At 35.8% G+C, this 18,547-nt stretch overlaps 1 protein-coding gene across 2 annotated transcripts in view; it reads right to left on the minus strand.

Moving 5' to 3' along the window:
- The window catches only part of BARD1 (BRCA1 associated RING domain 1), an 83,569-nt gene that overhangs the window by 12,845 nt on the left and 52,177 nt on the right, over positions 1-18,547 (minus strand). For both annotated transcript variants that reach the window (XM_001084740.5, XM_015110897.3), the window contains exons 7-9: positions 9,785-9,893; positions 4,308-4,440; positions 3,656-3,748 (exon numbers count right to left, since the gene is read on the minus strand). In XM_001084740.5, the coding sequence (XP_001084740.2) occupies positions 3,656-3,748; positions 4,308-4,440; positions 9,785-9,893 (335 nt within the window). The remainder of the gene's footprint in view (positions 1-3,655; positions 3,749-4,307; positions 4,441-9,784; positions 9,894-18,547) is intronic.

Consider the following 18,547-nt stretch of genomic DNA (forward strand, 5'->3'; position numbering starts at 1 on the left):
CTTCGCCATCTCACAGACATAAATCCAGTGTAAAATGTCTGGCACATTCCTTCAGTAATTCCCTTAGGTACTGGAGAATTTTACAACTTCTATAGCCGCAATTTTATTTAAACTTAGATGAGAGTGGAGAAGAGAGAAAGATTATTAAAGAAAAGATGACAGCAATCTGTTCTCCCCTTCATAATGAGATAAGAAGATGCAGAATTCAATTTCTTTTAGAAAAAAGGCTAAGACAGAAAAAAATTTGAAAGCAGTGTACCAAAAGAACAGGTCAGTAGAAAACATTTTATCTTGGCCTAGTTTGCATCTTTAGGATACAGTTTCATCTTATTCATACTCTATGAGATTAGTAAGATGATTTATTTATATACCTTACATTCTTTTATTCTTATCACCTCTTTAATACGAAAATCACCCTTGTTATAAGGGTGGTTACTAATGGCCTGTGAGAAATTAGCACCCAAACGAGGACTAAAGTAGAGTCTCCCTCACCAATTTGATGTTGAAGAAGGGACTTTTCTTATCTATAGCTCTTATTTCTGTAAAATATAAAATAAACATCATTCTGTAAAATATCTGTAAAAGAAATATAAGATAGACTGGATGGTCTGTAAAATTATGGCTTAGTCTCAGAATCTTCATGCTAAGTTCATTAATTGTGGCACTGTAAGATATTCTGCAGAAACAATGTAGGAAAATAAGATATTAACCAATTAAGACAGAATACTTCAACAGAAAACTTCTCATAGTTAAATTTGGACCCAATGGATCCAAATATTTTGTATAATTCTTTTTGTTAAATTGTTTAGTTTGTAAAATGAGTCGATTATCTACAGAAAAAATTACAAATAAAATTCCTCTTGAATCTATTTGGTTTATGAAAAATCCCATGAAAAGTTAATATGAAAGTTTCTTAATAGTTAATCCTGAAGTTTTATCTACCAGCAAGTTAATGGACAGACTCAAACATGAGACCTAGTTTTAAAAAGTCGTAAATCTTTAAAATTAATTTTGAAAGCTTTGGTCCACCTATTATCTTTTAATAAGAATGGTTTTCAAATAGTTTTAAATAGCTCTGAAACATTTTAAAAAATCAAACTGAGCCAGGTGCAGTGATGTGCATCCGTAGTACCAGCTACTCAGAAGGCTGAAGCTGGAGGATTGCTTGAGTGACACCTCGTCTCTTAAAAAACAAAGAATCAAACTGAGATGCTTGATAGAAATAGAAAGTATAGAAACTTTATAGTATAGAAACTATGTATAGAAACACAGTATAGAAACCATGAGAAATATATATTAGGAAAGAAGTATTTGAAGGTTCTTGCCTTCTTTTTGTAAACCCAGTGACTATTTAAAGGAATTGTCTCAAACTTTGAACCTGTCTCTCTTTGGACTCTATATTAGAAAATATGAGGATATGAACTTCAATAAGGGATTCCATCCATCCTTTATCCTAAAAGAACCACTGATATTAGAGGATGTTATTCACTACTGTGAGAATCACCAAATAGCACACTATTAAGTCGGTCTGAGTCCATCAGTGATTCTATAAAAATGACACAGCCAAGATATTAAAGTGACAAAACCTACATTTCCCAAAAAAGGCAGATTTTATGGAAATGAATCATGTAGCCTGTATATGTAACCAAATGCCAGTTCAGCATATTCACAAGAACTGGACTCAAAAGTTAAGTGGTAAATGTCTTAACATTCAAAATTACATATGGCTTCTTTATTACTGCAACCTTATTATGAAGAAAATCTATTTCTTCCTATAGTCACTGGAAAGGTCTCTGGCACAGGTTTGATACAAAAGCATCCCTGATCATGAAACCATTTTAAATGAATTTTTAAAACACTGAGGCTCAATAAGACTTTCACAGATTTAAAAGGAAAAAGAAAGTTCAAAAATAAGTGAGACACATTAGTCCAATTACTTATACTTCTCAAACTCGTCATAACTAGGAGGGACTAATTAATAGGGATTGATGAGAACAGATGGAGTGGCATTGCTAGTCACAGCCTCTTAGCTGGATGAGACTGCATCGGTTGAGACAAGCATCACAAGGAAAGAAGTGGTAGCTGTATTTGAAAATGACATGAATACCAATTAATGAAAGGAAACTGTTTTACAAACCAAATCAACTTCAAACTACAGATTAAATTAATAATATAATTAAGATCTTGATAAATCAAGCCTTCTACCATAAAACCTTCAAAGCACAAAGCCGTAACGATTTTTATAAACTAATTTTAATCCATCAGTTGCTTCATAAAGGGTTTCATTAAATATACCCACTGTTCTTTTTTAACATCTTATTTAAAAATAATTATAGTTACAGGAAGTTTCAAAGGAATGTACAGATGTCCCACGTACCTTTCCTTCAGTGTCCAGTGTTAACATCTCACACCGCTATAACATAATACTAACTAATTGACTTCAATACGATCCATAGAGCTTACTCAGATTTCAATAGTCATTTATTTTTTTGAGATGGAGTTTCATTCTATTGCCCAGGCTGCAGTGCAGTGGCACCATCTCAGCTCACCTCTACCTCCCAGGTTCAAGTAATTCTCCTGCCTCAGCCTCCCGAGTGGCTGGAATTACAGGCATGTGCCACCATGCCCGGCTGATTTTTCTATTTTTAGTAGAGAAGGGGGTTCGCCATGTTGGCCTGGCTGGTCTCAAACTCCTGATCTCAGGTGATCTGCCTGTCTTGGCCTCTCAAAGTGATAGGATTACAGGCATGAGCTACCGTGCCCAGCCTGATTTCACTAGCTATAAATGCACTCATTTAATTTTATCTCAGGTAGTCTTGTGTTACATGACCACCACTAACATCAAAATACTCAACTGTATTGTTCCCCATGTTCCCCCTTTGTAACCACTAATCTTTTGTAACCACTAATCTTTTGTAAACAATTAATAAACACAAAAAAGTGAATCCACTGTTCTATGTTAGCCATAGTATCAAAAGGAGATGTGTTGACTATTAAGGAGAAGAAAATAATTGTATATGAGCTTTCTTTTCAAGTCCCAAGGGAATCCGAGTAGAAATGTAAGCGAGTGACAGTGGGGAAGGTGAGAGGCAGCTCTGAAGGTGGTGGTGGGTTGACTATCAGCAAGAAGAGGGGAACAGGAACACATTTTCAGTGGAGGTTGAGAAAGCTCGTGTAGTGACTCCAACTAAAGTAGTACAAGGCAGTCATTTCCCAACAGCTTCCTAAAAATACTGGATTAAATTAACTAAGACCAAAAGGGTGTTATGCAGGTAATCATAAAGGAAAAGCAATAAACTGCTTTCATTTCACAGACATGTCATGCCATATATTTAAAATATGTATTATTAAATTCAATATATCATTTAACAGTAACATGAATTGCTTAGGCTTAAAAGTGCACTATGTACTCCATTTACTTTTCATTGAAATAGTTGGTATTGAAGGAAAAAAAGACTTTAAAACCAGAACATATGTGTATACATTTACTAAGGACATCTAAATGACACCATAAATATGAGAAGCTTTTTCAAAATGCAGTGACTAACCAGAGGTAAGAACATTAACAACAAGTTCCTTAATCACGGGCATTAATAACCATGAAAAATGAAACTAGTCTAATTCATTTCCTAATTCTCTCAAATCCAACACTTACATTCAAATTTTAGAATCCAGCATCCATTGAGAATCCCAAGCATACACTTCAAAGTACTTTGAACTGCATCACCAGGAACAACAACATGAGTTACTAAAATACAAAAAAGGTAGTAAGAGAAAGAAAGATAAAAGCCAAAGTATTTCTTTGGCCTGCTTTGTATAACTAATCTATATTTTATAAACTTGTATCTGAATCTTCAAAGGCAACAATTTTTACACTTAAGTGTAAGACTACTTCTATTTAGTACCTCATTCTCTAACCTGGCCATCAATATGAAAAATCAGATCATAAACCATGTATCTTAAAGTCGCATTGGCAAACACAAATTTTTATTTTATTTTCAAATTACACCTAAGGGATTAGGAATTACACTGCAGTACAATTTATTTGTCATTAGCAAAGTCACAAATTTGCTCTTCTGAAATACTGTCTTGTCCTAAAATATATGCAAACCTTTGAACTTTACATTTCCTAACTACATTGTCTATAAGTAGTTTATTACTGAAAAAAAAACTTAGATTTATTACAAGATGCGAAGTATACAGCCATCACCCAATGGTTAAAATATATGTAAATTGTCAAAGGTAGTTCTCCAAAAGGATTATCTAACATTTTTTTCTACCCCCCCCCCAAAATTCAAAATCCTCACCTGTACTGTCAAACTCAGTACATTTTTTAGCCTTAAGAATTGCTGCAAGTTCACTGAGCATCTTCTGTTGTTCTGAAGAGAGCCCACTGCCTATAAGTACAAGAGGTCCATCCCTACGCTGCCCAGTGTTCATCTGTTAATATAAAAGGAGATGCCACAGTGTTAAAAACATTAGAAGACTAGATGAAGACATTAAACAGACTGTTACTTGATATAAGCTTGAATTTCATTACTTAGTTTACTCTGTCTAATAATTTTCAGTAATTTCCATTGAATCTACACCCAGAACCTTTTAATTATTTTTCTCTTTATTTTTCCCTCAAGAAAATGTCAACTGAGATAGCTCTCCATACCCAGGGCATCTTGTTTCTTCAATTTTAAATTGCGTCTCTCCAGGGTTTTACTTCATTCTGTCACCAGTAAGTCTTTTTCTTTCCCCAAGTAACCCAAAATATCCACTTAAAATCAGCAGTTCCCTATTCCACCTCCACTAACTTGTCCCAATAGAGTAACTCAAACTTGGTCTGTTATTAAACTGAGATTATCTGAAAAATCAAAGAATGCCAAGGCTTCTAGAACAGTGCTGACCTAAAAAATAGAAAACAAATTATCAAAATAGTAACCCCTCGAAACTAAGAAAAGAGAAAAACAGACAAGTTAATTCAAAACTTAGGAGATCAGATCCATAAATAGTCCATGCAGCTCATGACTAAGAAAAAAGTGCTCTAACAAAGACTAATAGTTTCACTTTAAAATGTAGACTTAGAATTCACAGAGTTAAAAAAGACAAAAATAAAGAGAAGGTAACAGTGGATAGCATTAAGGCTGAGAAGTGAAAGACTCAAGGAAATAATATATGTCCATATATATCTCATATATATATATATATATTTACATAAAAGTGTTTGTAAATGACAGAATTCAGCTCATCTTTCCTAGTCACTAAATTGTAAGATGATGTAACCACATCTAACCTAAATGTTATAAATACTCCTCACATGAAAATAAATAATTCAGCATACTTTATGGATTATTCAATTACTCTTTGATAATATTTAAAAATACTACAGTATTTCAAAATTTCTTATTAAGTTACACCCATAAAAATAGAACACATTACTAAATACATCTAAATAGAACACATTACTTCTCAATATATAACACTACTTCAGCTACATTAGTTCTCTGCACAAAATACAAGAGTGAAAAAGATATCATTTCTAAATATAGCATATGATACTATTTCTAGCAACCTAAGGAAAGCACCAAAGTGGGTCAAGTATTTTCCTATCGTACTTTTAAAAATTTGCATAAAAAATAGAAACTGGCACTCATTTCTCACAGTTAAAGAATGCTATAATAAAACATAAAGCAAACAGCTGCCAAAGCCACATGTCTGATTTGGGGTGAGGTGGCATAGGGGCTGGGGATGTGACTTGAATAAGCATAGGTCTCTGACCCATGAGGCTCAAAAGAGGTGCAAAAAAACACCCCGAAGGTTGAATACCCTGATTTTATAGAGATCAGATACTATGTTTATTAGCATTAAATTCAAAGGAATAATTAAATAGGGTACTTTTTCTTAGATAAAATCATTAGTTTTTCTTAAGTTCATCAAAAATGGGGTTAAAAAATCTAGAAAAAAATCTTCTTAGATAAATATGCTGCTCAAAATGAATCACGAACACAGAAGTCTCAAAGCGAATGATAAGGAGCTTTTTAAATTTTTAAAAGATTAGAGGTTGCTTCTCAAACTTAAAGCCGTTTTCCAACAGCCACTAAATTTTACTTGAAACACAAAAATCCTAAAGGGGAAGTAGGGAAATTCAAACCCCTTCCCATCTGCGTGACGTTCCCTAAAGCAGCTCACTGGACATCACTATTTAAAGGGTTCCAGACTAAGCTACCAAGCACTTGTGCTTGTTTCAGAGGCAAGTATGTATCATAAAGAATACTCTCATGCTCATTCATGCATTCAGCAGAAACTTACTGAACACTCAGTATGTGCCAAACACTGTTCTCAATGCTAGGGCTATTACAGTAAACAAAAAAGCCAGCCCCTGCCCTCACACAGTTTATATTCTAGTTGAGAGGGGAAAACAACACAATAAAATAAAAATACATTACATCAAATGAGAAATAGCACGGTACAACACAGCAGGGGAAGGGGGCTAGGCAGCATTGGGAGGTTGCTATTTAATATGCAGCAGCACAGAGTCCTCTCTGCTAAGACTATGCTAGAGCTGGGTCTGAAGGGTGTGAGGAAGCTGGCCATGGGAACATCTAGTTCCCGGAAGAAAAAAAAAAAAAAAACAAAAAAAACAGGTGGTGCTGCATACCTGAAATGAGAGTATGTTTGGTGGACTCAAGACACAGCAAGGCAGCCCATGTGACTGAAAAAGAGTGGGTGAAGAAGAAACTGGTAGTGGCTGATGGAAGGTACACTCCAGAGGTTCCATCTTCAGGACTGCACATTAAGAAACTACCCTTTAAACTTGAAGGACTTGATATTATCTTTTCCTTAGCCAAGTACCAACCATTAAGACAGTAAATAAGAATACTCAAAAGGCCATGTCTACATGACATGCGTGAAGTAGAGGTCTCTTCTACATAATAAAAACCCTCCTTTTCTGAAAGGCATTGCCACCCTCAGACTCCAAGAATATCATCAAGATATCTTTATTCTTGACACATTTAAAATAATCATTTTCCAGCTTTTACATAAAAGGAACACCAGCAAAGGACAACTCTGTTATTCTACGCTCTGTCAGACTGCAAGTACAAATGAAGAAAACAAGTCAATTTATAGTTGCTGAGTATGGTGGAACTGAATGGAGTACTGACCTAAGGTTTAAGAAATGTAAGTTCTAACTGGTCCATTAAGAAAGAAAAAAACAACCTTTTTTTTAAAATGCTGGTTAACCCTGGGGCAAATCATAGCCTCTTTAGGTCTCTCTTTTCTCATTTGTAAACGGGGAAAATTAAACTGCTGATTTCTAGCTTCTCTTCCAATTCATTACCAAAACAATAGTTTGGAACACATTTATAAGGCTGAAGTCTAAAGCAGAAGACACAGGGTATTCAAGATACGAAAGTAACTAGCTCATGAAAGCACCTATGAGAGTATCAAACTGTAGCTACCTTAGGCTACCTCTTATCTTAAACAATGGCGTCTACTACTACTCTTGTGAATGATCCTTGACCTCAGCTCCTCCCTTTCTGTTATTTTTCCCCATCTGAGCAGTACTAGATATGGTGAGTCTACCAACTCTCTCTAAAATTCCTTCTCTCCATCCCCACATAACTACCATCTATAATTCCAGTCCTCAGCATTTCAAACCTGGACTCCAGTACTGCAGCTTCCCAATCAGTCTTCAGTCTCTTCCCACTCCCAGCTACCCTGCAGACAGTCCTATTTCAGTTACAAACACACTGAAGGTGCCCTATTAAGTCTAAACTCGTATTGGGGAATTTAAGGCTTTTCACAACCTGGTCCCAACCTAGCCCTTTACCCTGAATCCCTCTTAAACACACGTCATACTCCTCTCACAGTAAATGCTAGTTTCTCAAATTCCTAAGGTCCTTTATGCCTTCTTGTCTCTGAGCAGCTGTTCCTTAGATGTGGGCTGCCATTCGCACCTTGTATACCTGATTGCAGTGGGGAATGTTGGCTGTCCACTCAAAATCTATTGCTCACTTCCTCCACACTAACAGAAGCCCAGTTTTATTCAGGTAGCCTCCCTTTCAAAGACTGACTCTATCCTCCAGCCCCAGGAGGGGCTGTCAAATCAATTTCTGACAATAAGACACAGGGAAAGCCCACGGAAAGTCTCTTTTCAGTTGCCCACTGTCGTATCTAGAATTGTGGCAATCATTCTACAACCACTAAAGGAAACTTCTTAGTGAGGACAAATCCCCCAAACTGAGGATGGCAAGGTAAAGAGATACAAAGAATTGGGTTCCTTGATGTAACCACTAAGTGCTAAATTAAGCAAATACAGAGCTATCCTGCATTGGGATTAATTCTATATAAAGTAATAAACTGTTTTCAAGCATTTGAGTAAAGGTTTTCTGTTACTGGCAGCCAACAGCATTCTATTAGATACTTTGCTAAAATGTTTACCCTGAAAGACTTAGGACACCTCCTCTGTGAAATTCTGTCTGTCTCTCTCTCTCTCTCTCTCTATATATATATATATGCATATATATAGTTTTTGAGACAGTCTTGCTCTGTTACCCAGGATGGAGTGCAGTGGTGTGATCTAGCTCACTGCAATCTTTACTTCCTGGGTTCAATTAATTATCACGCCTCAAGTCTCCCTAGTAGCTGGGACTATAGGTGTGCGCCACCACACTTGGCTACTTTTTGTATTTTTCATAGAGACGGGGTTTCACCATGTTGACCAGGCAGGTCTCGAACTCCTGACCTCAAGTGATCCGCCCACCCCAGCCTCCCAAAGTGCTCGGATTACAGGTGCGATCCACTGCGTCTGGCCTTTCTGTGAAATTTTTCCTGACGTCTCCTGTAGTTTCTACTTACTTTGATTCTATTGTATATTTTTATAGCTTATTTTACAAATTTATTACAATGTACAGTAAAAGTTTTTACATCTGAAATCCCTGCTAAGCTATGGGTTCCTAAGAAACAGGCACTCTTTCCACTTTATCTCTAGCTTGTACCTCTCTCCTAAGCTCCATAGTTTCATATCCAATGATCTATTCGATATCTCCATTTGATGTTTTACAGACATCAAATTGGCAAATAAAACAATTAATTTCCTTCTCCATGGCAACAAATGGCATTACCATCTACTTCACTGCTAAGGTCATACTTATTCCATTCTTTCCCCACACTTCATATGTAATCCATCCGAAAGTCCTGCTTAGATGCTTGCTAGTCTCCAGCAATAACAAACTTCTTTCTAACCTTCTAACATACCAGTCTCATTCACTGAAGGGCCTATACACTGTGTCCTCCAGTCACCTGGCAGCCTCCTCACTTCAACATTCAGGTTTCAATTCAAATCAGTGCTTTAAGGCTCCCCTCTGTGACCCTAGCTAAAGCAGTGGCCTTGCGGAAGCCCACTACCTCCATCCAACAACACTCTACAACATCTTCAAAGCACTCATGTCTAAGTTTCTGAAATTATTTTATTTCTATTAGTTCACATATTTCCAGTTTGTCTCTTTCCTACCTCTCACCAGATGGTAAGCGCCTCCCTGAGAATAAGCGTTCTATCAGTCATAGTCATTGTTTCATGAATGCTGCCTAAAATACACAGCAGGCTCAATAAGTATTTCTAGATGGTTATACTCTGATTATGTCTTTGAATCCACAGTAGTTAACACTCAGGAAGTGCTCAATAACTGTTTGGTGAATGTAAGCAATTTGCCAAATGGAAATTTTTCTATTATGTTCCTTTCATAACCAATTTCAATAAAATATATAAATGTCCCAAAGCTGAATCCATACTTACTACCGAGCAATGGCTAGTTGTGGATGATTCATTCTTCTCTGGTAGCAGCAATAGTGATTTCATATTTTCATCATCTGTATAATCCACAGGCCGCAGACCAAATATGTTGCTGGTAAAGTAAGTGCAGATGTGTTTAAGTAAGTCAAATGAGTCTCTTAACGACATGAATGCACCAGTAGAACAATTTTCCAACATCCTTAAAAATATACAATTTTAACTAAAATAAATTACTCAGAACTCACATGAGGTAGAAGAATCTAGAATCAAAAGCTGCTGAACTCAAAGGAGAAATGATGTAAAATTTCAGTCTGACATCAGATTATAGGGATTGTTTTTATTGAATATAGTATTATGAATTTTTTCACAACTGTATTCTGCATTCTTATTCATATTAAAATATGGCTTCATAATCACCAATCACTATGAGTGACAGACTTTCAAATGCCAATAAAAATCATTTACTACAGCTATTATAGGCCCTATAGTCTTTATAAACCAATACAAAATTAGACAAATTCACAGGACAGGGATTTTGTTCTATTAGAAGGAAAATTATGCCACATAACAAACAGTTTAATAACGTAGTGAAAAGAGTACTTTCAAAATTAATTTAAACATGTATGCATACAATAACTTGTAATAATCACAACCATTGCAGAACAAACTATTATGGCTCAGAGAGATACAAAAGTCTCAGCATGTACTAATTCACGAGTCACAGAATGTTATGCTGGAAGAGATTTTAGAGATCCCAGTTTGATCCTGTTCAAGACAAGAAAACAAAGAGAGAAGAACAAGTTCCAATGGCTTAACTAAGGTCATATTCTCCTTGTTCAATTTCACTGAAATTAAATATTGCCCAGCCTAAAGTCTTTCAATTATAAGTAACTTGTTAAAACTAAAGGACTTCTGTCTACTATTCTATTTCCTTACATACGGTTTCAGAATATGATTTAAATACACTATACTATGGCAAAAAGTTTTCAAAATGAGCAATTCTTTTATAGTCTTTTATGGTTTTTATTAAAGATTATGCTATATTCATATAATGGCCACTGAAGTTCATGTGAAAATGCAATGTGGTAAATAGGATATAAAGTTATAAACATGGTATAATACTAACTCTGTAAATTGTATCAAATGTATAGAAAAAGATCTGGAAGGAAACAGAGAGAAACATCAAGGGAAGTGGAAGGTAGAAAATGCCAATTCTGTTTGATGCTGCATAGAGGTCATGTAGATGAAGGATATAAGCATCTACTGAGTTCACAGACAAGGTCATTAATGACCTTGGTGAAAATTGTTTTGATAGCAGAGTGGGAAAAGAAAGCTAGTGTAGGCCGGGCGCGGTGGCTCAAGCCTGTAATCCCAGCACTTTGGGAGGCCGAGACGGGCGGATCACAAGGTCAGGAGATCGAGACCATCCTGGCTAACACGGCGAAACCCCGTCTCTACTAAAAACACAAAAAATTAGCCGGGCGAGGTGGCGGCGCCTGTGGTCCCAGCTACTCGGGAGGCTGAGGCAGGAGAATGGCGGGAACCCGGGAGGCGGAGCTTGCAGTGAGCTGAGATCTGGCCACTGCACTCCAGCCTGGGCGACAGAGCGAGACTCCGTCTCAAAAAAAAAAAAAAAAAAAAAAAAAAAGAAAGCTAGTGTATTAGAGTAAGAAATGAACCACAGCAAATGTTTCTCTAATGACTGCAATTCGTGACTATCAGGTCCACTTGCTTTCTTCTTTGGACAGTCCTGGGTAAACACTGACAAGTTTGTATTCTGACTCTTCTTTATGTCCAACAACCTTCCTCTGGCAACAGTCTTTCTCCAGCCAAGATATAACACAGTGGATTGCATTTCAGCTTTATAATTTAAAACAAAGCGACACACATCACAGCTTACATTTAGAGCAGACAATCTCAGGGTATTTTAAAAGAAACTCATCCACTATTTTTGATACTTCCTAATTCATTCTCTAAATTATGTTCATATACCAAATACACAATCTCCTCACACACATATGCTATACATATGACAATAAAAAAATAGAAATCTGAGTTGAAGAACCAATGTTCTAGGTCTTAAACCACCAAGTGCAAATATGAATAAACAAAACAACAAAAATACGTCACATTAAATGCCATCCAAAAAAAATAATAAATAACTGTGTAGCCATGATTGTGCCACAGTACTCCAGCCTGAGTAAGAGACACTGTTTCAGTGAAAAAAGAAAAAATGAGAAAAAAAAAAAAATCCATGCATACACTAGGACTTTTTGACAGAGACAAACGTAGATCTTACACCTCAAAAAAATAAAAAATATAAGAGCCCAATCAAGTGCATTTTAATGCACGGCAACTTAATCCATTAGCGTAGTTATTTTACACATATATGAAAAAAAGTCCATGATGACAACACGAAAAACTGGTAAGTGCTTCTCAAAGTACCACCATCAGCTAGGGAGGAACTTAAACCAAAAATCAACCAGTAAAACATAGTCTAAGCCAGTAAGATGATTTTACAAAGTGACTACCAGAGTTCCAATTTATATTTAGGATCCTTACTATACAAAGCTTACTATCTCATATGGTCTTAAAACATGTGGTTTCTCTGCTTGGATTATGGATGGCTTCTGCTCACACACAATTCACTAAACTCTTAGCCCTCCTGTAACGCTAATGAACTGAATGGCACATTACAAGTGCTACAGATGGAAAGATAATCGGTTAACCTCAGTCCTGCATAATGGGAAACAGAGCCTATTAAATCCAGTCATGTTGCTTCTGCTTTGTCATGAACCATAACATTTGGAAGTAGATGTGAGTTTACATGTGAAACCTTGAAAGACCACAGCAAGGAGATGGGGCGTGGGTAAGATTTCTTATTATTTGGGCACAATAATGCGTGCTTTCTTCCCATTGATATATTTGAAGAGACTAACACTTTAGTTAGAGAATTAGTGTGAAAAATCAATTTAAAATGCACAGAGGTGGATTTTATTCCCATTATAAAACAAACAGGTACTACATAGAGGAAAAGTTATGTTGCAACATATCTCAGGCACTGTTAATATGACTCATTACTAAAGAGAGAAGTCAGTGATAAATACATTATTCTTCATCATTATACAAGGGAAGAAGACTTTTTAAGATTTACTACATCATGGACTCAAAATAGATATCAATAACTTGATGTGCTATTTATTAGAATGGGTGACCAGGGAAGCTTATAAAATGGCTTTTTCTAAATACACTTAAATATAGTAAATTCTCTCTTTTCTAGCATGATTTAACCTAAAGCTTTACCACTCAAACTAGGTGTTTTGGAGGGATACATAAGACTTAGAAAACACTGTCCTTGCCTATAATCCTACTGAGGATAAACATTCCTTCAACAAGCAGGTATCAAACTGATAAAGTACAAATCAAAACAAGTAATAAGGTGAAATAAAAGATGGATTTAAATGGCCTTGAGCCCAGGACTAGAAACTGGAATATGGTGGTAAGCCATTAAGGGCCCGTGTAGGGAATAAGCAACATGATTACTGAAATGTACGGAACTGATGGAAGAAAGCCTTCTATCAAACCTTCTAGGCACTGTGTGCTCATGTGTAGAAACCAAACACAGCATGAAAAACCAATGAAAAAATCAGGCATAAAGCAATAAACATTAGAGACAAAAAGTGTACGTCACTGTGAAAATGGAAAGGCACATGCATCTACTAGTTAAATGGTATGGGTCAACGCAACACCAAAGTATTTAAAACTATTTTGGAATATATGAAAATGTCGAGATCTTAACTGCTGAATTTACATCTAGTACATGACAGTATGTTAGTATCTTTTACATGTACCACTTTCGACAGTTCTTTTAATGCCTTATCAAAGACACTCTCGAATTCAGTGAATTGCAAATGAGTACATGTAGATGATATACTTTACTTATACTGATATGGTTTCGATTTGTGTCCCCACCCAAATCTCATGTCAAATTATAATTCCCAATGCTGGAGGAGGGGCCTGGTAGGAAGTGACTGGATCATGGGTGCGGATTTCCCCCTTGCTGTTCTTGTGATAGTGTTTGAGTTCTCACCAGATCTGGTTGTTTAAAAGGGTGTAGCACTAATGACCAGGCAAATGCAAATCAAAACCACACTGATACCACCTTACTCCTGCAAGAATGGGCATAATTAAATAATTTAAAAATAACAGATATTGGCATAGATGTGGTAAACAGGGAACACTTCTACACTGTTGGTGGAAATGTAAACTAGTACAACCACTATGGAAAACTGTGGAGATTCCTTAAAGAACTAGAACTATCATTTGATCCAGCAATCCCACTACTGGGTATCTACCCAGAAGAAAAGAAGTCATGATATGAAAAAGATACTTGCACACGCATGTTTATAGCAGCACAATTTGCAACTGCAAAAATGTGGAACCAACCCAAATGCCCATCAATCAACCAGTGGATAGAGAAACTGTGGTGTATTATACAATAGAATACCACTCTGGCATAAAAAGGAATGAACTAATGGCATTTGCAGCCACCTGGATGGGATTGGAGAATATTACTGTAAGTGAAGTAACTCAGGGGGGAAAACCGAACATTGTATTTTCTCACTCCTAAGTGGGAGCTATGCTATGAGGATGCAAAGGCATAGAATGACACAACAGACTTGAGGGACTCAGGGGGAAAAGGTGTGAAGGTGGTGAAGGATAAAAGACTACAAATTGGGTTCACTGTGTACTGCTCGGGTGATGGGTACACCAAAATCTCACAAATCACCACTAAAAAACTTACTTGTGTAACCAAATACCACTTGTTCCCCAAAAATCTATAGAAATAAAAAAATTATAAATAAATAAATAAAAAGGGTGTAGCACCTCCTTGCCTCTTCCTTCTGCTCCGGCCATGGAAGACGTGCCTGCTTCCCTTTCACCTTCCATCATGACTGTTTAAGTTTCCTGAGGCCCTTCCTGTACAGCCTGGGGAGCCATGAGTCAATTAAACCTCTTTTCCTTATAAATACCAGTCTCAGGTGTTTCATAGCAGTATGAGAACGGACTAATACATATAATGAACCCTAAAAATTCGAAGGTTCTAATTTTTTTTCTGTTCCTTGACAACACAGTACACTGGCAGATTTCACCAGTTTTTTCTCTCTAATGTACTCTAGCGCTATTCCTTTACCTATGATTTTAAATCATAATGTGGAAAACAGGCTTCATATAAAATCTTTAAAGATATGACTGGAGATTGTAAGTTTTAAAATCTTAAACAGACAATCCAGGTGTTCATGTGTCATTGCTTTTTGCTATCTAAAATGTAGTACGAAATACTGGATGATTTGTTACTGATGTTGATAGATTCGATGTGAAAATAGATATATATATTAATATACATAATGTGTGATATACACACTGCATATATCAGAAGTAGCATTAATCATTTATTTATTTAACACACATGGAATGAGTATATTTGTATAACCATGTAGGGGAAAAGTCACAAACACTGTTTTGTAATTAGTTTGGAAAATACTCATCATTCCACAAGTACTTTGAAGAAAACGTACCAACAACTTTTGGCACTAAAGAAACAATGAGATAAAAGGTAGTTTCTGGCCTCACAGAACTCAGAGGAGGAAAGCAGAGAGGCACACAGAAAAGGTTTTGCAGTCTGGTGAAGCTCCCAAGACCTGAAAGGGTAAGGAAGAAAAGAAGGTACATAAAAAAATAAGAATAAAACTTTGAAAATCCTTTTCCTAACTAGGAATCTTTCTGATCCTGAAGATGAGGAAAAGGAAGTACTTATGAAAGGGTTAAACTGTGGTGTTTAATGTTTCAGTTTTGTCCCAAAGGCCATATTCAGGATGCAGTAAAACCTTTTAATATCCTTTTCCCCTCAGTAATAATATGGTAGACAATGGTGATCTGAATTCATTACACCACTAATAAAAGAAAGGAGAGATGGGCAAATTTAAACTTGTCCTTCCATGTACAGATCATCCAAACTGCAAAAACATATGAAAAAATGCATTTTTACTAATGCTAAATCTATCACCATGACAGGATACCAAGAGAGTTCATGAATGAAATCCTTCATGAACAACCACAAAATTGCAAACACATAGATTTAATTTTTCAAGTCACTTTGCCTGCTATGGAGCAGGATAAAGCAGAGTAATTCAAAATAGTGACATGGGTTTTTTAAGCTATAAAACATAAATTATCTCTGTTGTAGGCAATTAATTTTTTAAAATTAACCTAGGGCAGTAGGACAATTAATAGGTCCAATGGTCCATATAATATTTTCTACTTCAGAATTCAACATCCTTCCAAGGAAAACTCTGTTAATGGTAGATCAAGTACCACATTCTAAAATCCTACATATCCATTAAAAAAAAAAAAAAAAAAAAAAAAAAGCATATGTTACTCTCCACACACTCAAAATGGTTCTGATGTGACCATAAGAGCTGTGGTTCTAGCTTCACACTGGGATGTACAGAAGGCAGTGGGGAAGACAGATTACCAATGATGTTTTGAACAATTATAAATATTCCCAGACAACAAAGATTATATAAACCTTTTTCTCATGATCTAGGGTTAAAGCAGAACTGATTTTCTTTCTTATTGTTTTAGCTCACAAAAGGTACATTTTTATGCCAAAAAAAAGGGGGGGGGGGTTAAATGATTTTATACTGTTATTTAAATGCAAAACACATAAAAAAAAGTAAGTTGCCAGAATAGTAAAGTTAAATCAAAACAAAAGAGAAAGTCTGAAGTAGATAGATGACTTTGCCCTGTATATTCGAATCCTCCATAATTATAAAGATTTAGGGCCCAAAAACATTGCAGTAGGAATATTAATAAAAACATAGCCTCTATGGGAAAAAAATAGGGTTGGGAGACTTCACTGGTGAACTATAAAAGCTTGTTTATTTTAAAATTAAACAGTGAAGATGGCAAATAAAGAGTATCATTGACTTTAAATTCATACCGCAATATGGTTAATTCTTAGTTATTGTGTGGCCTTATAAGGTTTCAAGATTTCCCTCCACCAATATTCAATAGGATGCTTTTAAATTCACTTGGCTTTGCAGCAGAAAATACTCCATTCTTTTTCCTATGTCTAGTTTTCCACACACATTCAATGCCTAACTTACATGACTAAGGTATTAACTGTACCCACTTCCTGGGCTACAAAAAAAGCTCTCAGTTATCTTTGTATTTTATAAGCCACTACTGAAAAGACAGTTCTTAAGCCTGGTCTCCAATATTTAAAGTCACATCTTACTTAGCACCATTCATGGTAGCTTATTATTATTTTTTGAGACTGAGTCTCACTCTGTCACCCAGGTTGGAGTTCTGTGGCACCATCTTGGTTTACTGCAACCTCCGCCTCCTAGGTTCAAGCAATTCTTGTGCCTCAGCCTCCCGAGTAGTTGGACTACAGGCATACACTGCCACACCTGGCTAATTTTTGTATTTTTAGTAGAGATGGGGTTTCACCATGTTGGCCAGGCTGGTATTGAACTCCTGACCTCAAGTGATCCACCCTCCTCGGTCTCCCAAAGTGTTGGGATTACAGGCATGAGCCACCACACCCGACCCATAACTTATTAATAATACCAGAACATGTATCAGGATAAAACCTGGATTACTTAGCCCTCTTATACAAGCTTTCCTCTCTCCCAGTGATATCTGAGACTAACTCTAAGGCTGGACTTTGTCTTAGTTTTTCTTCTCTCTCCTAGGGCTGCATTACAAAAATATTTACTCTTCTAATTCAAACTAATATTCTTACAGTAACAGGAAAGTTATACATTTAATCAAAATTGCAGCCTCAGACAAAATGGCAAAATAAGTAAAATTTTTACAGTCCACAGGGACTTTTTAAGGATGAACTTCATGGGATAAAAAGAAAAGTCCATTTTCTCTTTAGTGGCTGTATTTTATTATTAATACATTAGTATATCAGATTACTACTAATAACAAAATTGGAGAGATCTCCAAAAATTATATAATATGTGAGTTATCAAAATAGATAATGTTATGTCAACTTAGCAGGGGGCAGGATATTTCCAGAAGATATTCTATTCATGTTCCAGAGAACAGAAAAGGTAAAAAGAAAAAAAAAAAAAAAGCATCCTGGTTACTTTTTAGAAACTATGACTATAATTTTGGTACCAAAATCTGAGGTAAAAAAAGAAAGATAAAATCACAAATCACTCTAACTTATAATCATAAACACAAAATTCCTAAAACCCTAGCAAATTTATGTAAAATTTGTGTTTAAACATACTACACCACGTCAAGTTTATCCCAGGAATACAAGCATGATTTAATATTTAAACATGTATTAATAACATCAATAGTCAAAAAAACATAAGCTTTTTGGGAGGCTGAGGTGGGAGGATCGCTTGAGCCCAGGAGTTCAAGACTAGCTTGGGCAACACAGTGAGACCCTATTTCCAAAACAAAAACAAACAAACAAGTTTAAGATCATCTCCGCAGAAGCTGAAAATCATTCAATAAAATAAAATACAATCTTATCAGAAAATAATAAAGGGAAGAAAGCTTCCACATGGCAATAAAGAACATTAACCTTTGTATTTAATATGGATATTAAAATTGAATATAACTCTACGGGTCAGTACTTTTTTAAAAAAGGAAGAACGAAACAAGCATGCCAACTATCATTATTGTATCATTCTGGAAGCACTGACAAATGCAATAATAAACAGAAGTTAATAAATTAGA

This window comes from Macaca mulatta, chromosome 12 (assembly GCF_049350105.2).
Source record: "Macaca mulatta isolate MMU2019108-1 chromosome 12, T2T-MMU8v2.0, whole genome shotgun sequence".
In the NCBI taxonomy this organism is placed as follows: Eukaryota; Metazoa; Chordata; class Mammalia; order Primates; family Cercopithecidae; genus Macaca; species Macaca mulatta.